This window comes from Stegodyphus dumicola, chromosome 12, assembly GCF_044657685.1.
Source record: "Stegodyphus dumicola isolate Sdum_Otavi_A_Nest chromosome 12, ASM4465768v1".
NCBI lineage: Eukaryota > Metazoa > Arthropoda > Arachnida > Araneae > Eresidae > Stegodyphus > Stegodyphus dumicola.
The window spans coordinates 15,011,068-15,034,809 of NC_140779.1; the positions used below are offsets into that span (position 1 = coordinate 15,011,068).

General features: G+C 34.9%; 1 protein-coding gene across 3 annotated transcripts in view; it reads right to left on the bottom strand.

Annotated features, from left to right (window-relative positions):
- The window catches only part of LOC118184064 (solute carrier organic anion transporter family member 4A1-like), a 128,879-nt gene that overhangs the window by 53,242 nt on the left and 51,895 nt on the right, over window positions 1-23,742 (bottom strand). For all 3 annotated transcript variants that reach the window (XM_035353701.2, XM_035353699.2, XM_035353700.2), the window contains one exon: window positions 17,380-18,227. In XM_035353701.2, coding sequence (XP_035209592.1) covers window positions 17,380-18,106 — 727 coding nt within the window. In that variant the 5' untranslated portion in view covers window positions 18,107-18,227. The remainder of the gene's footprint in view (window positions 1-17,379; window positions 18,228-23,742) is intronic.

A 23,742-nucleotide genomic window follows, 5' to 3' on the forward strand; every position in this document is an offset into this window, starting at 1 on the left:
AAAGTAGAGATTTCACATTTGGACATTTTCCAAAAGTTGTCTAACTAGCTAACAAAAGTTGCCTAATTTCTATGACATCGTAAGAATAGAGACACTAGAACTTCGATTACTGGAACATTAATAATTTTAAATTTTCAGAAATCCCTGAATGAATTCCAATCAATGCCCTGACCATCTAACTTGCCGGATCTTAACCCGATTAGAGCACATTTGGGATGTCATGGAGCGGCAACTCAGAGCTCGGACATCACCATGTCGGAATATCTAGACATTTGGTACAACCTGTCTCCAGTCATCTACCAAGAACTGGTGACATGCATGCCAAGGTGAGTTGCAGCTGTTTTTATGATGTTTTTGGCTTTTCAGTGTATATAGATCATGATTTGCCGTTACGTTATTCATTTTCTACAACTTGAAAATGGATCTACTATGAAATCATTGCAAATTAATCGATAAGGTATAAAATTGATTGCTAAAATGTGTAATAATAGAAGATAACCCGTTCGTGCAGGCCCAAAACTTTATAGCACAGAGAATCCGCTGACATCTATCAACAAACAGTAACTTAAAAATCGTTTACGATATATCTTATAGTACACAGCAAGAAATATTTACAGATGTTTTCAAAAATATTTGCAGTATTTGCAAAATTCATAACAATATCTGCATTTCTCGATGCATTTCAAAGCCAGCAAAGCTGTATTTCCTATTTAACAATTACCATTTGGCCTTTATTAATGCTAAACGTTTAAAGCCGATACTAATTTTAAAATAATGATATAAGCTTTAACAGATGGCTTTTGCTTCAACTAAGCGATTAATATAATAAACTGAAAATTACTAAGAAGTTCTGATGCTGATACATAATTCGTTGATCGACATCCCAAGATTTAAACTGCTTAACAACAACTTTTACATGTTTAAGAGCTCATGTGAAGAAACATTCTGTTAATTGTGATTAGTATAGAATATGAGAAAAGCTTCGTTTATTAATCGAGAGAATATTATAAAAGTGTTTGATCGATGGATATTTAGAAAAAATTGTTTATGTAAATTATATCAGCACATGAAATAGAAAATGAAAATGCGGTAAGAATAAAAAAAGCGTTATGTCACAAAAATTGTCTTATGCATCAAACTAATTTCCTAACTCAAGATATCTATATCATATTAAAATAAAAAAATATTTTACGTAAATCTTCGCATGGAATAAAATTTCTAACTAGCATTCAGCAGCAAAATTAAATAACATTTTCACATCTATATTAAGACATACTTCGAATGTTTGTAAAGCACTTTCGCATACAGCTCAACAGGCCTTCGAGAGGGTAAAAAAAAAAAAAAGATTTCATGTGATACATTTTTTAGAAATTTCAATTATAGTTTGAACGTTATGTTCGGATCGAGACTTGTAAACTGCTAACTAAACTAAGCTGGGATCATTAGCCTTATCCTTATAGGATGCCATGCTTTATAAAAAGAAGAGTGTTTGATATCCTTCGCCTTCGCTAATTTCCAAGCCTGCTAACAATGGTCTTTGAGCATTGTACTATACTAATTATTTAATATTAACACTTTTAAGAGGTAGTAGCCTTAATGTTATTAAAAAAAAACCTGCGTTTCTGATGAAAGAAATATACGCAAAGATGTCAAGTTAAACTTTAGAATGTTTGCCTTCAAATCTATATAATAATCTAATAATTTAAATATTTGCAATTATTAACTACAAAAATGTGATAAAAGCCATTTATACGTTGCTCTTGTCAAAAAACTCCTTAGCTTAGCCATTAAAAAAAAAAAAAAATCTGAAATGTTTCAGATTTTAAACTACGTCCAAAGGGGCGTTTTTTAACATTTTGTGTGTTACCTTTCTTTATTAAATATCCTCGCACTTAAACCATAATTCCTCGCACTTAAACCATAGATCCAGTGCAACAGCAATATCGCAAAATAGTTTTAAAACGAGCATATCTTTAGAATTTCCGATACAGAGACTCACGCGCTGGAGATAAAAATGTTTTTTCTGCACAACGTTGCCATTGCTCGCTTTGAAATCCTTGAGTTTGTTAATCAAAAATTCGTCAAAGTTTTAAAAAATAGGAAATCGATCATAAAACAAATTTCAAATTTCAAATTCGGTCTTCCACATGCTCATATTCGTAGGAGGATTACGTTATTCAAAATTCGATGACTCTATGTAACGTTGTTTTATGACAATACGAGAAATATACATACATTTATGCAGATTTTTCATTATTTAATTTCTTCAAATATAATGCAGGACTCTAACATTTTATGGCAACAGTTTGAAAAGTGAACCGACATTTATCCGTCCGACGCAAAATGCCAAAACGAAACTAATAGTCCTTCGGGATTCAAATCCCTTTGGACTAAAAAAAAAAACTAACTACTCCATAACCTTTTTTCTACCTGCCCTGTCGTAAAAGCATAAAAATTTTCAGCGATAGCAACAAAAGCACACATGTTTCTAGATCCGTATTGTATATTCAAGAAGATTTGTGTAGCAATAAGTTTTAGGCATGAAACAGACCCTCGACTTGAACACGCATGAATGCACGTTCTTCTATCGATATGACCTCTGTCTGCTAAGGGGGAAGCAGCTTCGGTCAGCCCGTTGAACAGACCACCCAGCATTAAAATGCTGTAAAAGTAATTTCTAAACTAGATCAACTGATTCTGCTCGAATTATCGGATACTAATGTGAAATAACATATGAAAATTTCCTTTTTTTTTCATCAAAAACTCATTTAATTAATTAAGCTCAGACAAGTGTCATTTCTCAAATACAGAAAGGGGGGGGGAGAAATTGAAAGGAATCATGCTAAACTGCCCTGAAAATGCCACTTTTTCTTCCTTGTACGAAGTAAAGGAAGCACTGTAATCGCGAAAAGTTTCGGGTATCATATTTTTTCAAAGAAAATATCCATTTCAACGATGTTTCTGCGAGACATCTGTACGTACGGACAGACTAAAGAACTCTCTTTCCCCAAGCGAATTGTAAAATGGATTTAAAGATGAATTCAAAAGAGATTTTTTTTCTTGACGTCTGTATCTACGTGAGTACGAATGTATGTAGAGCAGAACCTTGAGATATGAGCACCTCCATATACGCGAAATTCGAGATACGAGGAAAGTATGAGCAAAAAATATGTCTCTAAATACGAGCATTGACTCGAGTAACGAGCAATGAGCCAGACTGTTGGTATGCGTGGCGCTATTTCCCGATCTGGCTCGACTCAGGGAATTCCCTCGTCAGATCACTCAGTGTTCTCTGATCTACGCGTTTGTGCGCTTGTGAGTTAATTGGTTTTTTACATTTAACGTGAAAATAATTATTTCACGATGCCTCCCAAGAAGATTGTTGCCTCAGATAGTGCTGCAAAGAAAAATAAGGAGGCCATGGCCGTTGAAATTAAGAAAGAAATCAATGATAAACATAAGCGGTGGTGTAAGAGCGACGGAATTGGTGAAGACTTAACGTCCGTTCGATATCGATAATCTGCACTATTCTGAAGAAGAAGGAAGAAATTAAGAAACTTGATGTAGCCAAAGGAGTTACCGTTGCTTCCAACTCCCAGAAGATGTTGAGAAGCTGTTGTTGGTGTGGATTAAGGAGAAGCAGTTAAGGTCGGTGTCGGAAGCTATCATTTATCGGAAACTATCATAAAGCTAAACTACGTTTATATTATTTACCAGTGTTATTAGGAAAATTGATTTTTATGTTGATATTTTTGGGAGTGCGGAACGGATTAAATGGATTTCCATTATTTTCAGTGGAGAAGTTTGTTTCTAGATACGAGAAATTCGCTATACGAGCTCAACGCTGGAACGAATTAAACTCGTATCTCGAGGTTCCACTGTATGTATCTTGCATAACTCAAAACGAGCAAACTCAGAACGTTGAAATTTTGAATACGGGACTGCTATAACATGCAGTTTTGCACATCCCGTTTTTGGTTTCAATCAACCTCAACAAACGTCTCTCTCTCTCTGTGTACCCACTATGTTACCCGACTCGTATACCCGTGGGTATATATATAGATCATTACCCGACTCTGTGAGCTCAATTCTTTTTATTCTTATATGCTAGTAAATTATGTACGTTTTTGCATCAAATTGATTGAATCATGCTGTTTCTATGTTTCGGTTAAGGTTTTTATGCCTTTACTTTAATCTGCATGAAATAGTTGTAGAATTATTAACAATTTAAAACATGTTTAAGTGCGGCTAAGCCTAATTTTTTTTTTATCATAACAGCCACATGGGTTTCCTTTCGAAACTTAGCAGAATAGTGAACTAAGTCAGTTTCTGCACCCTCGATGTCTTTTTGCCGAGTGTAACCAAAAGTAAACTTTCAGGTTTATGCACCGAAAAATCTGTCTTTCTGGTCGCTGGCCGAATTGCTTGTCTTTGTTTAGAGACTCTAATTTTATAAGGTATTTCTCCCGTCTTCTTAGTATGCCTTCGTGGTACAATGGCCAGCACACTCGGCGTGTATTCGAGAAGTCCGAGGTTCGATTTCCGGAAAGGGCATTGCTCATTTTTCACGTCTCCTGCTTCAAAATAACCTAATGTCTCTACAATTTTAATTGAAAAAATTTTTTAACTTTATTTGTTGTTTTATGTTTTTCTGTATTTTACAATTTTTAATGAAAATGTTTTGAGTTTTATGTATTTTTGCCGCGAAGTGAGAAATGAATTAATCGAATGAGAAATATAACTCTAATGAAATTCGAGAAAATAAGTTTAAATGAAATACAGCAAAAGATGTGTATAATTTAATAGGCCGTCCAAGGAAGTCACGTGATGTCCACATCAGATTTTTAAATTGGATGTTACTGTGATTTTTTTAAAGTACTGTTTCGGTTTCATGCTAATTTTAAAAGACTATAAAATGAAATTTAAAGTATATCAAATGAAACTAGCTAAACCTTCACTGTTCCTCAATATTACTTAAAAAGACCTTCACTTGACCAAAGCACATATACGTGTATTACGACTTAACCCTTTCCGGCGCAGTGTGTTCTGTATGGACACACCTAAAAATTTCCTTCTGTACGCACAGAAAAATTGAATGAAAAAGTATTTATAGGTTACTATAGGTTACTCTGAACCTTCTTTATTTATAATAGATGGCAGCTCAACACAAACCAGTCCATATATTTTAGCCATGTTTAGTTTTTTAAGATCCTCATTTTTCAAAAAGATTTTCCAGATTTTTTTAGGGTATAAAAGGAATTGTTTGAAAAGAAATTTCTATGTTATTTTTTGGCTGTATGCTAATCTCCTTATTCTATATTAGTTTTAAATTTTTACCTGGAAATCTTGCCTAAAATCAAACGGCGAACCCTAGGTGTGCCCAGACCGGGCTCACCGATCATCTAGGACAATTGAGAGTCTGTATTTTTTGTTTCTCCGCATCTCATCGGTCAGTTCATTGACAACAATGCTCGTTTCAACACTCTTTTCGAAGCTCTATTCAATCAGTGGGCCCACTTTGGGCACACCCACAGAATTAGAGTGCTATCTTCACAAAATTTTACTTGCGTACTCTTCCAGGCCTAATTAGACTGCCTACCTTTTTTTTTTAATCAAAACTCGAACTTTAAAAGGTAGCGTGCCGGAAAGGGTTAAAGCGTCTTCAAAAATGACGCAGTGTGTTAGTAGAAAGATGCTAACCTAGGGACTGTATCGATTGGGCATATGAAAAATCTTAGGCTTTCAACAGCATCAAAATGCTGTTAAGCACAAAAAGAGCAGTTGCAGTACAAGCATACATAGCAAAGAGAGGGATTATACGAATGGCTCAACCACGGCAAACCCAGTGACGTATTTTTGCTTAGTCTTTCATTTCCTTTCTAATCCCTTTTTGTCTTTCGCAGTAGACCATAGGCTTACCTCCTGTTTTAGTGCATGTCTACCGCAAAAGATGGATTCATAAATTCGTAAATTCTCATATTCTGATCAGCGTCACTGATATTTCAGCGTAAACGCATTACTGACCCATTTTCCAGTACAAATTACGCACTCACGTCGCGAAACACCACCCAGGTAAATCTAGTAAGAATCTAAAACAGAAAAAGAAATAAAATGCGTTCGGTAAAAATCCTACCCTAGTAAATCCTACCCTAAACTGCTTCAAATGATTTCACGTGCATCGCGCAGGGGATATTGTACGCTATTGTGTAAGATAAAACTGTCCGTACGTTCAGTACTTTTTTTTAGTCCAAAGGGACTATTTTCCTTTTCTCTTGTTCTAGACTTGCTCAGTAATACTTCACCATTTGCTTACTGAAATATGTAAGGTTTATTTTTATTTTCTAATAATTATTTTTATTTTGGAACAAACTTTTCCTTTACTTTCTCATTTTCCACCTACGTCTCCCTGCCAGAATAAGTTTTCAGGATTACGATTATTGCAAATGAGATAGAAATGAGTATTTAACCTTTAATCTGGGTCACTTCACTAGAACAGCGTAGGACAGGTGACAGGTGACGGAAGACGGGGACGCCTGGTGTTTAACAGTGGTAAACAGGCATATGTCCCACGCCTTTCCCTGTGTAGAAGCAGCAACTTTATTTAAATTAATAAAAGTATTTACAGTGGTGCAACAAGGGCAGATGAGCTATTGTGTTACTTTGCAATTCAGGATACATTAGCATGTCATAAATAGTCAAGTGCAAGACATAAAGAGAAAGGGTCTTAAATAAAAAAAAAGAAAAAAAAAAAAAAATCTGAAATGTTTCAGATTTTAAATTACGTCCAAAGGGGCGTTTTTTAACATTTTGTGTGTTACCTTTCTTTATTAAATATCATGTTCCTCGCACTTAAACCATAAGATCCAGTGCAACAGCAATATCGCAAAATAGTTTTAAAACGAGCATATCTTTAGAATTTCCGATACAGAGACTCACGCGCTGGAGATAAAAATGTTTTTTCTGCACAACGTTGCCATTGCTCGCTTTGAAATCCTTGAGTTTGTTAATCAAAAATTCGTCAAAGTTTTAAAAAATAGGAAATCGATCATAAAACAAATTTCAAATTTCAAATTGGGTCTTCCACATGCTCATATTCGTTGGAGGATTACGTTATTCAAAATTCGATGACTCTATGTACCGTTATTTTATCACAATACGAGAAATATACATACATTGATGCAGATTTTTCATTATTTAATTTCTTCAAATATAATGCAGGACTCTAACATTTTATGGCAACAGTTTGAAAAGTGAACCGACATTTATCCGTCCGACGCAAAATGCCAAAACGAAACTAATAGTCCTTCGGGATTCAAATCCCTTTGGACTAAAAAAAAAAAAAAAAAAAAAAAAAAAAAAAAACATTAATCACATAAACATAAGGCGTAATTAGATACCAATACCCTTCACTCAATACATAAACTTGAGCCAAATGCGTGATAGTGTTGTATATTGGGAATACTGAGGTATCTAGAGATTCTATACTTACTACTGGGTGAACAGACAGTGAACAAAAGCTAACTGAAAGCATGATACTTGATAAAATACAGGACAAATTACATGCAATGCATTGATACAATACATGAGACACGGAATACATTGATAAAATACAAGAGACATGAAATACATGAAACATGATGCAACTTTAGAAATAGTACACAACACTAAAAATGTGATATACAGAGCGGAATACGTATACAAAGGTATTAACAGAAAACGTGTGTTCCTCCTTTCCGCCAGATTGTTGCTTTCGGTCTAAGCTATCTGTTTCACGGCCGTATTGCTACGTTCCTGATAGTATTCGCTGGTGATTTTAAATAAGGACCAATTCTGTTAGTTAATTCTGTGCAGCTTCGGCTGATTTATTTTATTTAGCATTAAATTAGTTTCATATTTTCTATTTTGAGTTAAATCACAAGTGGAGGCTTATTGTAAGCCAGAGAAGGGGCCATCTCTTAACTTATTTTGAGTTGAAATAAAGGGCAAATTTAACCCTTCTTTGGACTTACTTAAACGATTTCAGCGAATAGTCGCTACACTGTTCTTCAATTTAGCTAGGATATTGCAAATGTTTTCTCGTTACACAATATCTTTTCCTTCTCCAAGGAGATGAACATTGAAAACAGGAATAAATAAAAGTTTAACACGTTAAACACCATGCCAGTCACCGGTGACTGACACTATACTTTTCTTTCGGACTGCATCAGTCACTGATGATTGATAGTATACTTTCCATTCGGATCGTGTCAGGTACAGATGACTGATAATATATTTTTCATTTAAGTCTCACCAATTACTGTTGACGACTGTATACAACTAATAAATTATCTATGAAATATATCTTCTACCAAATTCTATACAGAGCTTCGGCAGCTGTCGGCAAAATCGGATAATGCGGACCATATGGAAAGGAAGATAAAACAGGCTCGGCACTTAACACGCTACACTATGACTAAACTCTTCTCATGAAAAAAAGGAAGTTTTGAAAGAGTGAAATGGACAATACAATGAGATAATCGCGGATTGAAAAAGATGTATTTCTTATTTAACTTGAATTTTTAGCACATATAAACTCATTGGTCATCATCGATATCTTTCATTGATTTTTAGAGGAATAAGGCCAACATATTTAGATATTTTGGAAAGCTACTGAACACTCCATTATACGAGCTACCGGAAATATAGTATGAAATAGCAAACCTGAAATAGATTACATACACGTGTGTCTATTATTGCGACGAATCCATCATGTAATGTGCTTCAGCGGAGCGATAAAATAGATTTTTTAAAAACAGGTGTCATAGTGGTATGAAGTATTTAGCAAGACCATAAGAATATCATGGGGGGGGGCAACCCTGTCTGTTTTACTGAGGGTATGATCCCTTACGTCGTGGAAAGGCATGACTTCCCTGTCGTCTCCTATTAGCGCCATAATGAGCCTTGCGCCTCCAATTGAGGGAGGCGCCGGGGTCGATAAGCGGAGAGTTCGTCTGCTCACTTGACAAGCAATCCCGATTGCGGAAGATTTGCTCTGTGTATATATTCTTTCAGAGAACTAGTTTTCGTTGAAGTATTTCGCTCGTGAGTTCACCGAAAGAGACAAGAGCAAAAACTTTAAATATGACTAAATTTTATTAGAAGAAACTAATATTACCGTTTGCAATAAAATCGCGGAAATATGAATCTTTCTTCATCAAAAGACTGAAAGTATTTGCGCATGGAAATTTTGAGTACTACCGAAACAAAAGATACACCAGAAGAAGAAATATAAACCATTTTCTTTACTGTCATTTTTTTATACGTTTCAATTTTGTAAAAGTCAATGCAATTAAAAAATTTACAAGGAGAACAAAATATTACACGGTTGCCTTTTATTTTTATTATCTTATAGGATATGGTGCCTGCAGTTGTTCCTTTATTTGATAACATGTTCATAATGCTATGTTACACTTGCATTCAAAATTTCCATAATGTTCCATATGATATCATCAATTTATCTTCACTGAAACATAATATACTAGGTTTATCAGTGTAAGGTATATTCTAATTTTATAACAGTTATTTTAACCTTTTGAAGACGGGATGTCCATTATAGTGGCCATAGAGTCCTCTCTTTGAAAAGACGGGGTTGTCCACTTTAGTGGCCATGTCTTTTTCCCCCATTTTCCAGGCTGAAAAGTGAGGTGAAATGTCAAATTTGACGTCCCTGGGGTTTTAACCACTTATCTCTTTCAAAGGTCTTCCTTTTGCGACATAGATGCACCCCTCTGAGAATTCATTAAACTACACACAAGACTCTTTGTTGCAAATAGGAGGTGATTTTTTTAAAGGGGGGAAAGCATTCGGTTCAAGATTCCCCGTCCTGCTAAGTACTGCTACCAAAGCCCCGGCCTCAAAAGGTTAATTTAGTTCACCTTTCCTATCTCTTCTAGCTTCAGCTTACAATTCCTTACCAGAATGAATTTTTAGAATCGCGTTAAATGCAAACGAGAAGTAGAAAGTATTTAAGTCAAAGTTCCACTGACTTCGAGAGAGAAAGAGTTAGGATTCCTGCCTTTTGGCTACGTCTCTCTTACTACGCTCGGCTGTATTACGTGCCTTTTGATAGCTTCGCTGGCTAATTTAAATATTACGGGCCAACTAGTTTAGAATAGTGTTAGCTTCGGCTAAATCTCTTTAGTTAGTCATTAGTTATTGAATGAAAAATCCGGTTCTTAGATTCTGAGTTTAAGCCCAAGAGGAGGCTTTGTTGTACGCCCTCAGAAAGGGGCCACCTGTAAACTTTTATTTTGAGCAAATAAAGGATACTAATTCAGAAGTCAAACAACAAAGATCGGCGTTATATTTTCAAAATTTTCACAGGACTAGTTTCGATGGTTTCGAAATCGCCGATCTTTGTTGTTTGACTTCTGAATTAGTATTTATTCGGCGTGTTATTGTGTCTTAAATAAAGGATAATTAACCCTTCTTGAGTTTAAGTTCCTGTTCTTGGACTTAACATTATACAGAATGATAAGCGATTATTTGCTTAGTAGTTCACTATGTTCCTCAACACCTGGTTTAGTAGATTAAAAGAGAGGAACACTACATCAGTATAAATGTAAATTTTGTGTATTATGAAATACAGGATTGAAATCCATCTGGATCTATTCGCTTTTGAGTAAAATTCTAATTCTAATTAGAAGGCCTAAGTGAAATTCTTTGCTAGTCTTTGTCATATAATTTAATCGCAATAAAAAAAGAAAATTCAGTTTCTAATGAAAAATTTCTTTCAGCAGTTAGTAAAAGTGGTGTTATTTATATCAACTAATAAGTATATTCTTTATTTCCTTTCGGAAGAGTAAAATATGCAGGAAAATTTGAGCTCTTGTAGGAGGAAAAAATTAAAAATGCTATCTCTTCTGCAAGAGGGATATTTATGCATTCTAACAGTTAAAAATGTTTTAAATTAATTGGAAGCTAAAATAAGGAATTTTATTTCACCACAGAGAATTCAGTGGTGGCCAAAATTGTGGACACTTTTGGAAATTTTTATGTTTTTGAACTTTGTATGCTTATAGAAAACGTTACGTTTCACAAAATGCAAACTTGTATATAACATTTTAAAGAGAATTTATTACTGAATTCAATACAAAACACAAAATTCAATTATTTGCAATACAAAAAAAGTTAAACGGTAATAGTTATCGATATACATTAGATAGTGATGATTGCAGTGAGTTATCAGTACTTAGTAGGGTACCCTTTATTTTTGATTACAGCTTCACATCGACGTTTCATTGAGCTGACAAGAGTTTTAAGCTCTTCTTTCGTTATTACATGATGCCAGGAAATAATTATAGCCTCAATTAGTTCTCTTTTATTTGATGGGCGCTTCATTCGGACAAGAGTTTTCAAACGGTGCCACAAATTTTCGATAGGATTGAATTGAGGTCAGGGCTGTTTCTTGGCCATAACAACAATTTAAAGCTCTTTGTACGAAACCACTCTTTCGATATTTTGGCCGTGTGGCAAGGAGCAGAATCCTGCTGAAAAATAAACGAAGCATTGTTGGGAAAGAGATCTCTGACGGAAGGTAGACGTTTTGGTTCTAGAATACTGTCAATGTATTTTCTGGCATTCAGTGTCCCATCGATGACATGAAAAATGAAGGCGACCAATACCATCTGCTGACATGCATGACCAAATCATAACACTAACTGGGTTCTTCACAGATGCTTGAATGTAGATGCAGTCAGGATGTAGTTCTTCTCCTTTTCTACGTCTTACATATTATCGCCCATCACTACCGAATAACGATATCTTAGTTTCATCAGTCCATATAACTTGTGACCACTGATCATCTGTCCAATTAATGTGTTCCTTTGCCCACTGTAGTCTTTTTTTTCCGCTGCTGAAAATTAAGATAAGGCTTTTTTCGTGGAATTCTACCTCTCAGTCATAACATAATCTCTCACTCAAAAACACAAAAATTTCCAAAAGTGTCCACAATTTTGGCCACCACTGTATATACTAGTAAAAACATTCTTTTATTCTAGGTCTGTCATGCCTTACTATCATTAATTTAATAGCTGACCATTTTTTTACTTACTTTCATTTTTAGAGTTTAGATTAATTTACTATTATTCACTCTATTTTCATATTTTTCATCAATTTATATTAATTTACAAATACTTTTATTGATTTTTTTACATTTTATTTAATTATCATATGTATTGTTTTCATTATATTTTTATTTACTTATTTATTTTAGCCTTTTATTGAGGCCTTTTATAAAGCTCCGGCACTTCTAATTCTAGAATTAAGCCTTGAATATAATCTGTTATGAACGATGTTTGCAAGACAAGATGTTTAAAACTATTATCACACAAAGATATTTATTTAACAAATTATTTCATGCAGCATTGCTTTGAAAAAGAAAGAGCATGCCTTTTTATATTTCCATTTTGGAAAATATTGAACGTTGTTTCATTTTTTTCAGCTAATATCAAATAATAAGCAGTAATCAATGATGAAGATTCTGTCAACTACTTCAGTTTTGGTGACTTAAAAAACATAACTAGAAAACAATTTTTGAAATCTCTTCAGAATATTCTGTGCAATGCTGATTTATGTTCTTATTAATTTATTGCTTATTTTTAAATGAAATGTTTGAAATTAAGTCGTAAATTACGTTCAAGAGCCCGCGAATAAACCCAGTGACTGCTTACCTGCCATCACGTTACTGGAAGAAAAATTACCACTTTTAAAAAGCAAATATGTCTCAGGAATGATATCGCTGTTGCATTTTAAATTTTATATTAGAACTGACCGGAACAGCTTGAAAACAGAAAAACATAATTGCTTACGCAATACAAAGAAAATGTATCATGTAAGCCAGGGTATAATTTCAAGGATTAAAGGTCCTGTAGCTCTTTGGAAAGTCATCAGGAACCGTGAACAAAAATTACCGCATTACTTCACGTTTTTAAACCGCCTTTGAATTTAAGCTACAGTAGGCCACAGTTTTCAAAACTAGGAAACTGGAAATAATTTTTCAGTAGGTATTGAAAAGTAAGAAACCTATTCCCCCTTAAACAGCTACAGATGTAAATAATTATCTACTTCATTTATTGAAAAATAAGATGCTAAAGTAGTCGCTTTGAGATAAAGTTGCATTCTAATTTTATATCTCAAAACCTTGAATGAAAAATCTGGTTTAATTCGAAGTACCGTATATACTCGCGTATAAGTCGATACCGCGTACAAGTTGACCCCCCCCCCCACTTCGACATAAAAAATTCGTAGAAAATAAGAAACCGGCGTATAAGTCGACATCCCACTTCCGAAATCGATCGAGAAACTTCGAAAAAAAATTTTTAAGTACTACATTTATTCAAAATCATCTCAGAAAAAAAAGTAAATATACGATAAAAAATACCTTGGTAAATAAACAAAATCAAAATTCTTCAACGTCTGATCCATAGTCAGATTCGCCAAACATTTCATAGAACTCTTCTGTCGTCATTGGCTCGTCATCATACATATTTTCAGTCTCGAACTCTGTATTGTTACAATCACTACTACAGCCTTCGTCGTCATTTTCACTTTCAAAACCAGCATCATCTTCCGTGCCGTCTAGTTCGTTGCTAATACAACATTTTTTAAATGATTTTATAATCATTCAGAGGGTATTTCGCAAGCATTCGCATTTTTCAGGGGCAAAAACATAAAAATTTCCAAAAGTGTCCACAATTTTGGCCACCACTGTAGTTCGTCACATAATTTAAGTCATGAAATTACTTCAAGTAAGTGACTTATTTGATAAGTCGTCCAATTCGAGTGCGGGAAGAAAACAACTGCATCATACAAAGAAATTTTTGAACTTCCGATTCTTTTAATTTTTTATGGCCCCGCGTATAAGTCGACCCCCCCCCACCTTGAAGTCTTTTTTTTTGGCCAAAATATCTCGACTTATACGCGGGTATATACGGTAATATGGTAATTAATTAATTAATTGAAAATAAATCAAAATAAATAATGATAAGTTAAAATATAAAGGGGTAAATAAAATTTTAATAAATTAAATTAATGATAAATAGATAAATAATGAATTGAAATAAAAGAATCAAAATTAAAAAAAAGAAAGAAAAGTAAGTAAATTAATGAGAGTATAGGGAATAAAATTGAAGGTGAAAGAAAAATGAATATTTTGAACAGTATCCTTTGCAGGAAAATATATATATATATATATTTTTTTTTTTGGCTTTTAATCTGTTTAAAGCCTTCTTGACCAAATGGATACAGCTTCTAAATATTCCTTTCCGTGGAACGATCGCATTTCGCCTTAAAAGCATTCCTTTTCAACTGCTCAAGGTTTCCGACATTATTCTTTTTCAGGCGAAATGGGTTGTACTTTTAGTAGCTACAATCAATTTCAGTTTAAAAAAAAAATACTTAAAGAAATATTGCAGAACTCGCTGCTGATATTTTAATTCAGTTATAAGATGAAAAGTAAATATATGTTATTGCCTATCTTCTTGATTTGAATCACAATCAGATCAAGTCGACGAGTTCATCGTGGCTAAGAAGAGACCAACTGTTGCTGGTTAAGATCTTGAACATCTTACAGGTGACAATACGACTTTTACCCACCTCCCTTCCGGTTTTAATGAAGAGCAGCCTGAAAACAGAAACGTCGAAATTCAGCGGCCTATTTCCGCTACGATCAATTTCTCAAGAATACTTTCCTCTCAACAGATTTTAAGTGCCCCGTATATGAAGTCCCTCTAACGACACTATGTACTTAAAATAATCCATGCTTTTTCCAGAATTCTAAACCCAGCCGAACGATATGCCAGCCAATCCCGTTACTGACAAAGGTGGCATGAAACTGGTGTGCTCTAGTTGGAATTACGCTTTCTCATAACAATTGGAAGTACCAAAGTCAGGCTCTTGTGAATTTCAACATCGATTTAATCTCGTTTATTTATTAGAATCTCATACCAAACCATTAATGAATGATTTTGGGGGTCTCATGCTTGAAATGGCACGCATACCTTCAGACTGACTCAACTATTAGTAGTAATGTTCTACATTATACCAAATAGAAATTTAAGTTACCTGCAGTTCATTATATTGATCAAGACGTATTAAATATCCTTTTTTTTTATGACTAACGGGAGACTAAATGAATAAAAGGCTAAACAGTTATACTTCAGTCTGAGATTCAATTTTCAAAGCAGCGGGCAAATCTTATGATTGTTATAGTATATTCTGATATACACTCATGTCCATAAATTAAGGATAATTCGAAGTCACGCGGAAATCGAACTCTAAAATAAATATATCACCTGTAAAATCATTACACACATCTTCAAGAATCATTTGCAAATTTCAGGAAGTAACCAGATGACACCGATGGTACGTCACAATGACGAGACTGTTACAGAGTGATATACAAGGAATACAGGCAAAGAAGTAAAATTGTTCTTAGGCGCTTTATAAACATTTCAGTGCAATAACCGAATAGTTATGACACAAAAATGGACGCATTTGGATGATTTTTTACGTGGTAGAATTATGGGCCGTCTGGAATGTGGGTGTACCCAACTGGAAGTATAAGACGAACTTGGAATTGCCCAGAGTGTCATCTCCGGGCTTTGGCAACGATTCCAAGATGATGATAATATGAGTAGACGTTACAGCACAGGTTGCTCCAGAGTTACAACGCCGAATGAGGACCGGTATTTGGCAGTTACTGCCAAAAGAAACAGCCGCAGCACAGCCTCAGACCTGTCTTGTCAGCTCTCTTCAGCCACTGGTACGACAATTTCAAGGCAGACCGTGTACAGACGCTTAGGGCAGATTGGTCTATATGCTCGTAGACCTGTCAGATGCCTTCCACTTACTGCAACTCACTGTCGCCTGCGGTTAGCCTGCAGTAGAGAGCATGCATTGTGGACACCGCAACAGTGGGCTTGTGTGATGTTTTCCGACGAGTCCAGGTTTAGCTTGCACTCTGATTCTCGCCGGACTTTCATATGGAGAGCTCCAGGTACCCGTTACCACCGAGAAAACATCATTGAACGACACCGTTACGGTGGTGCAGGAGTGCTCGTTTGGGGTGGAATTATTCTGGGTTCCAGAACTGACCTGCATGTTCAAATTGGAACCATGACAAGCCAAATCTATCGGGATGTCATTCTGGAAAAACATGTACGTTTGTTTCGGGGCGTCATGGGCGCACAATTTGTGTTTATGGATTACAGCGCCAGTCCTCACCGTGCAAACATCGTCAGCGAATGCCCTTCAATCGGAGGATATCACCCGTATGGACTGGCCAGCATTCTCACCGGACTTGAATCCAGTACAGCACGTGTGAGACATACTTGGCCGACGAGTTGCAGCCCGCCAACCTCCTCCTACATGTCTACCGGAACTTTGGAGAGCATTGCGTTTTGAATGGTGTAATATCCTCCAAGATCAGATCGATAATTTGATACTCAGCATGCCTAGGCGTTGTACGGACTGTATTGCATCGTCTGGGAGACACACAATGTATTAAAAATCATACCAACCATGTAATATTGTTTTTTTGTAAATAGGTGTTTTTTGTAATTTGCTCCAGGGAGAAAAAATCGCTATTTTTATTTAATAATATCAAACATATAGCATTTTTTTTCTCTTTACCTTTTGTTTAATAAATAAGCTTTACAAATAAGTCAAATTTGTTTTGCTTCTAACTCTTCCTTTGCCTGATTTTGCATTATCCTTAATTTATGGACATGAGTGTATGTACACTACAGACTTCCTCATATACAATCTTTCCGAAGGTCTGTAAAATGACAGATAACCTTAGCTTCTTTCTAACTGACTATCAACTTACAGATAATTTTCCTTTTATGCGTATTAAGTTATTTATAAAACTTATATTGATCAACGCAATATTGGTATAAAAATATATTCGGTCGTCTTTGAAGGCCTTTTTATCTCATAGCAATACGCGACGCGACAAATAAGTATTACGTATAAACTTCAGATAATAATCGCATATATATAAATATTTTCGAATGCATAGCATTCATATTTCGATGGAATATTTAAAACTAGAAATATCTAATGCTTACATTTTAGAAAAATATGTACTGAATTGAAACATTGCCTTAAATTCGTTGAAGGAGATAAACCTTGAAGGAATTTAAAAAAATCAATACAATAATTAAACTAATTAAAAAAAATTCCCTAAATCCTGATTTAAACATCAAAGTTTTATCTCGGGCATATTATTGATTTTGTCCGTGCACAAAAAACTTTTAAAAACTTAAAAAAAAAAAGCAAATAATGATACATAAAACTTTAGTATTGAAAATACTTAAAATAAGACGATTATGAACTTACCAAGGTAAACGGAAGACATTTTCGTCGAAACATTTTCATCCAAATAGGTGCATCCTAAGGTGTAGAATGGTGCGGCACCAGCGCCATGCAGAAGTTGCCCTAAGAAGAATACATATTTGAACTGAGATAGATGGGTCCCGCCATCTCCAGAGCAATCCATTGAGTTATTGGTAGCTGCACATAGATCTTCTCGTTCTTGGCTGAAGGAATAGGGACCAGACATATAATGGGGCAGGGAAAAGACAAAGGACCCGAGCGCCAAGATTAAAACACCGCTGCCGATGAAGACGGGCTTGCTGCGAGAGCCCCCTAGGTAACTGACAGGCACAAGGCACAGAAATGATGCGATATCATATCCACCAGCTATGAGACCAGATTCAGTACTTCGTAGCTGATACCTCTTCTCAATGGTAGTAATTACCACATTGATGAAACCGTTCACTATCAGACCCTGCAAGAAACCGGCCCAGCATAACCAGAATAAGACCCAGCGGGCAGAGCGGAACTTCTGTAATTGAGTAGGTTGGAGACGACCCCAACCACACGGTGCTCCCTCATCATCTTCGTCATCATCTTCTTCTAGTTTATCTTCTCTAGTACTGGATAAGTCCTCTAAGTTATGAGCCTGGGCAACTAGAGGTTCGTGGCTGTGAGATTCGTGTATATCATATGCCTCACCGATGGAAGAGCTAGTCCTTAATGTCCTGTGGTGATTATCTGCTTTCATTTTTTTTTTTCTTTCGATCTTCTTCTGTCAGAAGTTAGTCTTCACATCACAATGGAACTGTAACTTGAAAGAACGCTCATGTTGGTGGAGTTTAAACTTTCTTCCCAATGAAAGAAATTACCTGAGAGTATAAAAGATAGCTTAAGATATCATGAACGTTGACAAAACATTCCAGCATTTACATCACAGCAGTAAATCACAAATGGAACTTATACTACATTTTGCATGCAATATAAAGGGCAATTTCAGCATTTTCTCAATTTATTCTCGATTGCAAACTACTATATCGTTTTCTTAGTACTACCAATGAATCATTAATGGAACATACAATACATTTAGACAGGCAGTAAATTTTATTATAATGTCATTAAAGGGTATGAAGCATATATTTAAAACATGAAGCAGGTCTTTTTCCAAGATCTGTTCTATCAATTTTCAAGAATTAGCCTTAATTTATCATACATACACACACACACACACACACAGGGTATTTAGAATGTCTTTATCCGGCGTTTATTTTCTCGCAACTTTTATTGTATTCATATATTTCCATCTGTACAAATGCTTTAAGAGATGAAAATGGTTTTGTTTTGAAATTTTTAAATTAAAAAATTAGTTTTGAAAAATATAGAAATCTAAATATGCTCATCATATCCCTAATTTTATGTTTAGGAAAAACATATAATCATCATAAAAATAAAATACAAAAAGTGTGATTCCCATGCAAGAAAATTTAATCGAGATATTTCCTTTTAAACTCAAAGATACTCAGGTACAGAAATTGAAGAGTGACATGTTTGCTTTCCTATGTAACTAAAAATGAGCTATCGGTTTAGAAAAAGATTTCAGCTGTTAACAGATTACATGATGAGCATTTTTATGCAGAATGTTGCGAAAAATGTTGATTAATTATAATTATTTTGCATTATACTTTTATTAGAGTCATTAGAATTATTTTGAAGTACGAAAGAGGAAAAAAAAATCAACAGTGCCGACAGGTTTCAAACTCCAGACTGCTGACAACCAGCTGGACGTGCTTCCATTTATACCACAAAGTCAAGCAGTAAGGAAGAAGAAAGTTCCTAACATTCTTGTCCATTGAAAGGGCGACTAGATAGGATGAAACCCAGTCACCAAATCAGTGTAGTGGCGAATTATCGCTCACCACATTTTAATTCAGGTGTCATTTCTATAGTTATTTAGAATTTTTCAAAGACTGGATACATGAAGAACGACAGTATCAGCGGCAGAATTCGAACTCTTGATCTCCCGATTGCTAGCCGAACATGCTTCCAATTACACAACGAAGGCATGGGGTAAGGCAGGAGGATATTCCTTACAAATACAGTTTTTAAGGCGGAGGGGGGAGGAAGAGATCTTATTCGAATAATATTATAAAATTTAAAATACTGGTAAGCTTTAATATTACCACATACACAACTCGTAATATTATTTGTATAAATTTAAAATGCAAAATATTTCCTGTTTAACGAATTTTTTCGTATAATAATTAGATTATGATTCTAATCTAATCAAACTTCATAGGAATACTAGTAACGTATTTTTAGCATTTGAAAATTTATAAATCACTTGTGTAAAAATTCTTTCGGCATACAAATTGTAGCAAAATTATAACTTAAAGAATGTTTTACATTAGTAAACAACAAAAGAATATAATTAAATAGCATTTAAGGATTGAGCGTCAAGTTATTCTAAATAATTTACTTGTTTAGTTTGGTTTAATTGCCGCCCAGACGGTAAAGTGGTTAGGGGAGTCTGACTGCGATACCGAAGGGCCCGGGTTCGAATCCTGGAGAAGTCTGTCCCTTCATAGGAGGCAAAGGTGGCCTGCCTATTAGCTGCCTCCATAATAAAGAGACCACCACATCTGGCCTTAGGAGCGGCGGCCCCCGACATAGGCAGGTGACTGCCATTGCAAAAAAAAAGTTCGATTTAATTTATTTGATTATGGCAAAGCATTCGAGGGTTAGGCGCCTAAGAGGACTTTATGAGGACTTTCTAAGGGTAAGTGGCTCGTATTCACACTTTACATGGGGAAAAGCACTTGGAACTAGTCCGTTTGCCTAGAATCGAACCTAGGTCGAAATACCAGTCTTCATCGATTTTACTGCTCTGCCGCTGGTAGACTAATTTATCTATTAATCGATCCATTATAGCAAGTAGAAAAGGAAATAAATATTCAAAATTTTGAAATTAAATACATTTAGCAACTTTCGTCAAACCTCTTGTTTTTATTTATTTTTTGAAGTGGGAAGTATGGCCAACATTATCCAAAATAAAGGCCAGGAGAAGACTTTTGTAGATACGGTGTACATACACATGTATATAATTTAAGGAATGTGAGAGAACTAATCAAAAATGTCATTATAAGAAGACTAAAGATCTAAAATAAAGATTCAGTTCGATACAGTTTCTTCGAGAACTTACGCGATCCAAAAGCTGTATAGTTAAATTAAAAATTTACATGAACCTTTTTTATCCTTACATTGGTAAGACTGGTCTACATTGGTCTTACATTGGTAAGACTGGTCTACATTGGTCTTACATTGGTAAGACTGGTCTACATTGGTCTTACATTGGTAAGACTGACAAATAGGGGCATTAGTCTTCTGAAATGTATAATTGGAAAATTTGCGTCTTAAAGAATTCTTAAGTATGATTTTTGTAAGAATCAGGAGACATAATGATAATTTATAATCACATACTTATTAAAAACTTCTCAGTAAAGTACTTCGCCTATTTCACCTTCGTGTCATTCCGCCTATTTAGACGTAGGAAATTTAGTACTAACGTCATCAAATTACAAATAATGATTTATTAATTAAAGGTTTAGTGAACACAACCTTTATCTAGTATAGATTGAGAGATGAGGTTCAAGAATCAAGTGCTACAGCGATCGGAGGTTTGAGGAACAAGAACTGCTAGGTTATTCCAGGATTGCTCTAAGAATAAATCCTATTCTAAGAATAATCTAAGAATAAGGAAAATTTAAACTAGTGGAATAAAAATATAAATTCTAACTAAAGTCCTGCAGTTCCACCCCCTAAACTAATACAAAACCTTGAATAGGTTTGGAAAATTTGCTTTCTTCTTGATTTTGTGTGGGGCTCACCAGCGGCCGAGCGGTAAAGTCGCTGAACACTGGTAGTTCGGTCCGAGGTTCGAATCCCGCGAACGGGCTGGCTGCATGGGCGTTTTCGTGGTTTTCCCCATGTGTAACGTGTATACGAGCCAGTTTCACTTAGAAAGTCTTCCACGAAGGCGTCTCTCCCCTTAGGCAGATAGCCCTCGAGGCTTTGCCATAATCACACACACACACACTTGATTTTGTATGCATGTCAACACGTTTCAACTCCAAGCCAACATGTTACAATTTCAACACATTGATAAATTTACTTATCCACAAGTGTTTTTTACTTCCTTGTAAGAAACAAAAAGGAAGTATTGTAATCGCAAAAAGTTTCAGGCAGCATATTTCAACGAAAATATCCATATTGACCACTGTCGAATGCAATTTAACGATGTTTTTGCGTGACATCTGTACGTAAAGACAGGATAAAAGATTCTTTCCCCCCAAAAAAAATTGTAAAAACTAATTTTAAATGATTTCTAAAGAGAATTTTTTGTGGTGTCTGTACGTACGTACGTATCCCGCATAACTCAAAAAAGAGTAGCCTCAGAACGTTGAAATTTTGTATATAGAGACTGCTATAACATGTAGATGTGCACCTCGTATTTTGGTTGCAATGGGCCGCACCAAACGTATATAAATATATTTATATCTATATCCACTCTGTTACCGTACTCAGTAATCTCAGTTTCTTTACTCTTATATGCTTGTAAGATGCGCATTTTTTGCTTTAAAAAATAGTTGAATTATGTTGTTCTTATCTTTCGGTTAAGGTTTTTATGCCTTTAGGAAATCTGCAAGTAATATTTGTACAATTATCAACAATTTAAAAGCTGCTTAAATGAGGTTAAGCCTTTAGTTTTAAATAACATGGCGGAAATGTTTGTTTACATTTGAAACAACAGAATCGTAGATTTGTTGCCAATCTAGAGAGACTAAGCTTCGCAACAACAAAGGTAACGCCTTTGTTGCGAATTAAATCATGCTTAATCCTTTATGGAATTTTTTCGAGGAAATAAGTGTTTAAGATTTAGTTCATAATTTTTAATATAGATATTTTGAGTTTTTATGTATTTTTGCCTTGTCGCGAAGTGAGAACTGAATGAATTGAATGAGAAATACTGAATCCTGTGAAAAACTGCTTCCTTTTTGTTTTGTTTGCTTAATTTCTTTTATACATCGTTCTAGATTTATTATAGTATTTGAATAGAACATGTGGCAGCGATTAGATAATTCTTCAAATGATATACATTTTGTGCATTTTGAGTTATAATAAGAACGAAATATAACGCTGTTAAGTGAACCTAGCGCCAGAGTGTCGCTATAGCAAACAATTATAGTGAATTTTAAAGAGTGCATTTATTCTATTGTGGTTTATGCGCTATCGCCGAAGTAGATTGAATTCAATCCAATAAGTTTAAATGAAATGCAAGAAAAAATGCGTATAATTTAATATTCCGTACAAGGAAGTCATGTGGTATAGATATCAGATTTTTTCACACTGCATTAGTACCTTTTTCGCGTAAAGAAATAAATTAAGAAAATATTAGCATTTATGTAAAGAGTTGAAAAGCGTAAATATTATTCAACGTTTATTTTATACAATGATTGAAGAAGAGTTTGATTTAAAATGGGAAAGAACATACAGATTTATCGCACTCTGAAACATACTTTGAATGCGGATTAAAAAATTACAGTGCTAAAAAATGCATCAGTTTGAACAATAAAGTGCACTTTTTAGCATTTCAAACCTTTCACGTCAGGCAAAATAGACGACGAAATTCAATTTTCATCAATGATAAGCATAGTAGTTACAGGCATAATGACTTGATCTACGTAAGTAACGATGAAATATTAATGCATGATTCATTTTTATTTCTTGCCGCGTATCTGCTACTACTGAATCTCCAGTTGCACCAACAGTTTAATGCATCATCATTATTATTATCATGTCGAAAACTTCCAGAGTACTCTCTGTCTTCCCAATTTGACAGGTTAAATAAACAGTGGATGGACAAAAATATGGAAACCCCTTGTGAAATGCATGTTTGAAAAGAAAGATTGATTTTAATGGAATATATAGGTGGCGCTGGCGTTTTTGACTACTGACGCCACCTATACAACTTCGTAAAATGTGCTAAACAGTTCAGTTGTTGTCGGAGTACTGTTATGTGAGGTTGTCATTGCATTATGTCAGAGTTAACAGACTTCGAACGTGGGAAAATTGTTGGAGCACGTATGGTAGGTGCTTCCGTAAGCAAGGTAGCCGAGGTGTTTAGTGTTTCAAGAGGTACTGTATCGAAGATTTATTCCGCATATTTGAAAAGCGGAAAAACATCATCTGCTAAATCACAGCGCGGACGAAAGTGTGTCCTGAGTGATCGTGACAGACGATCATTAAGGGCAATTGTGACGAAAAATAAGACCAGAGCTTCAAAAGTTACGGCTGAAATGAATGTTGTGTTACCGAACCCTGTGAGTACCA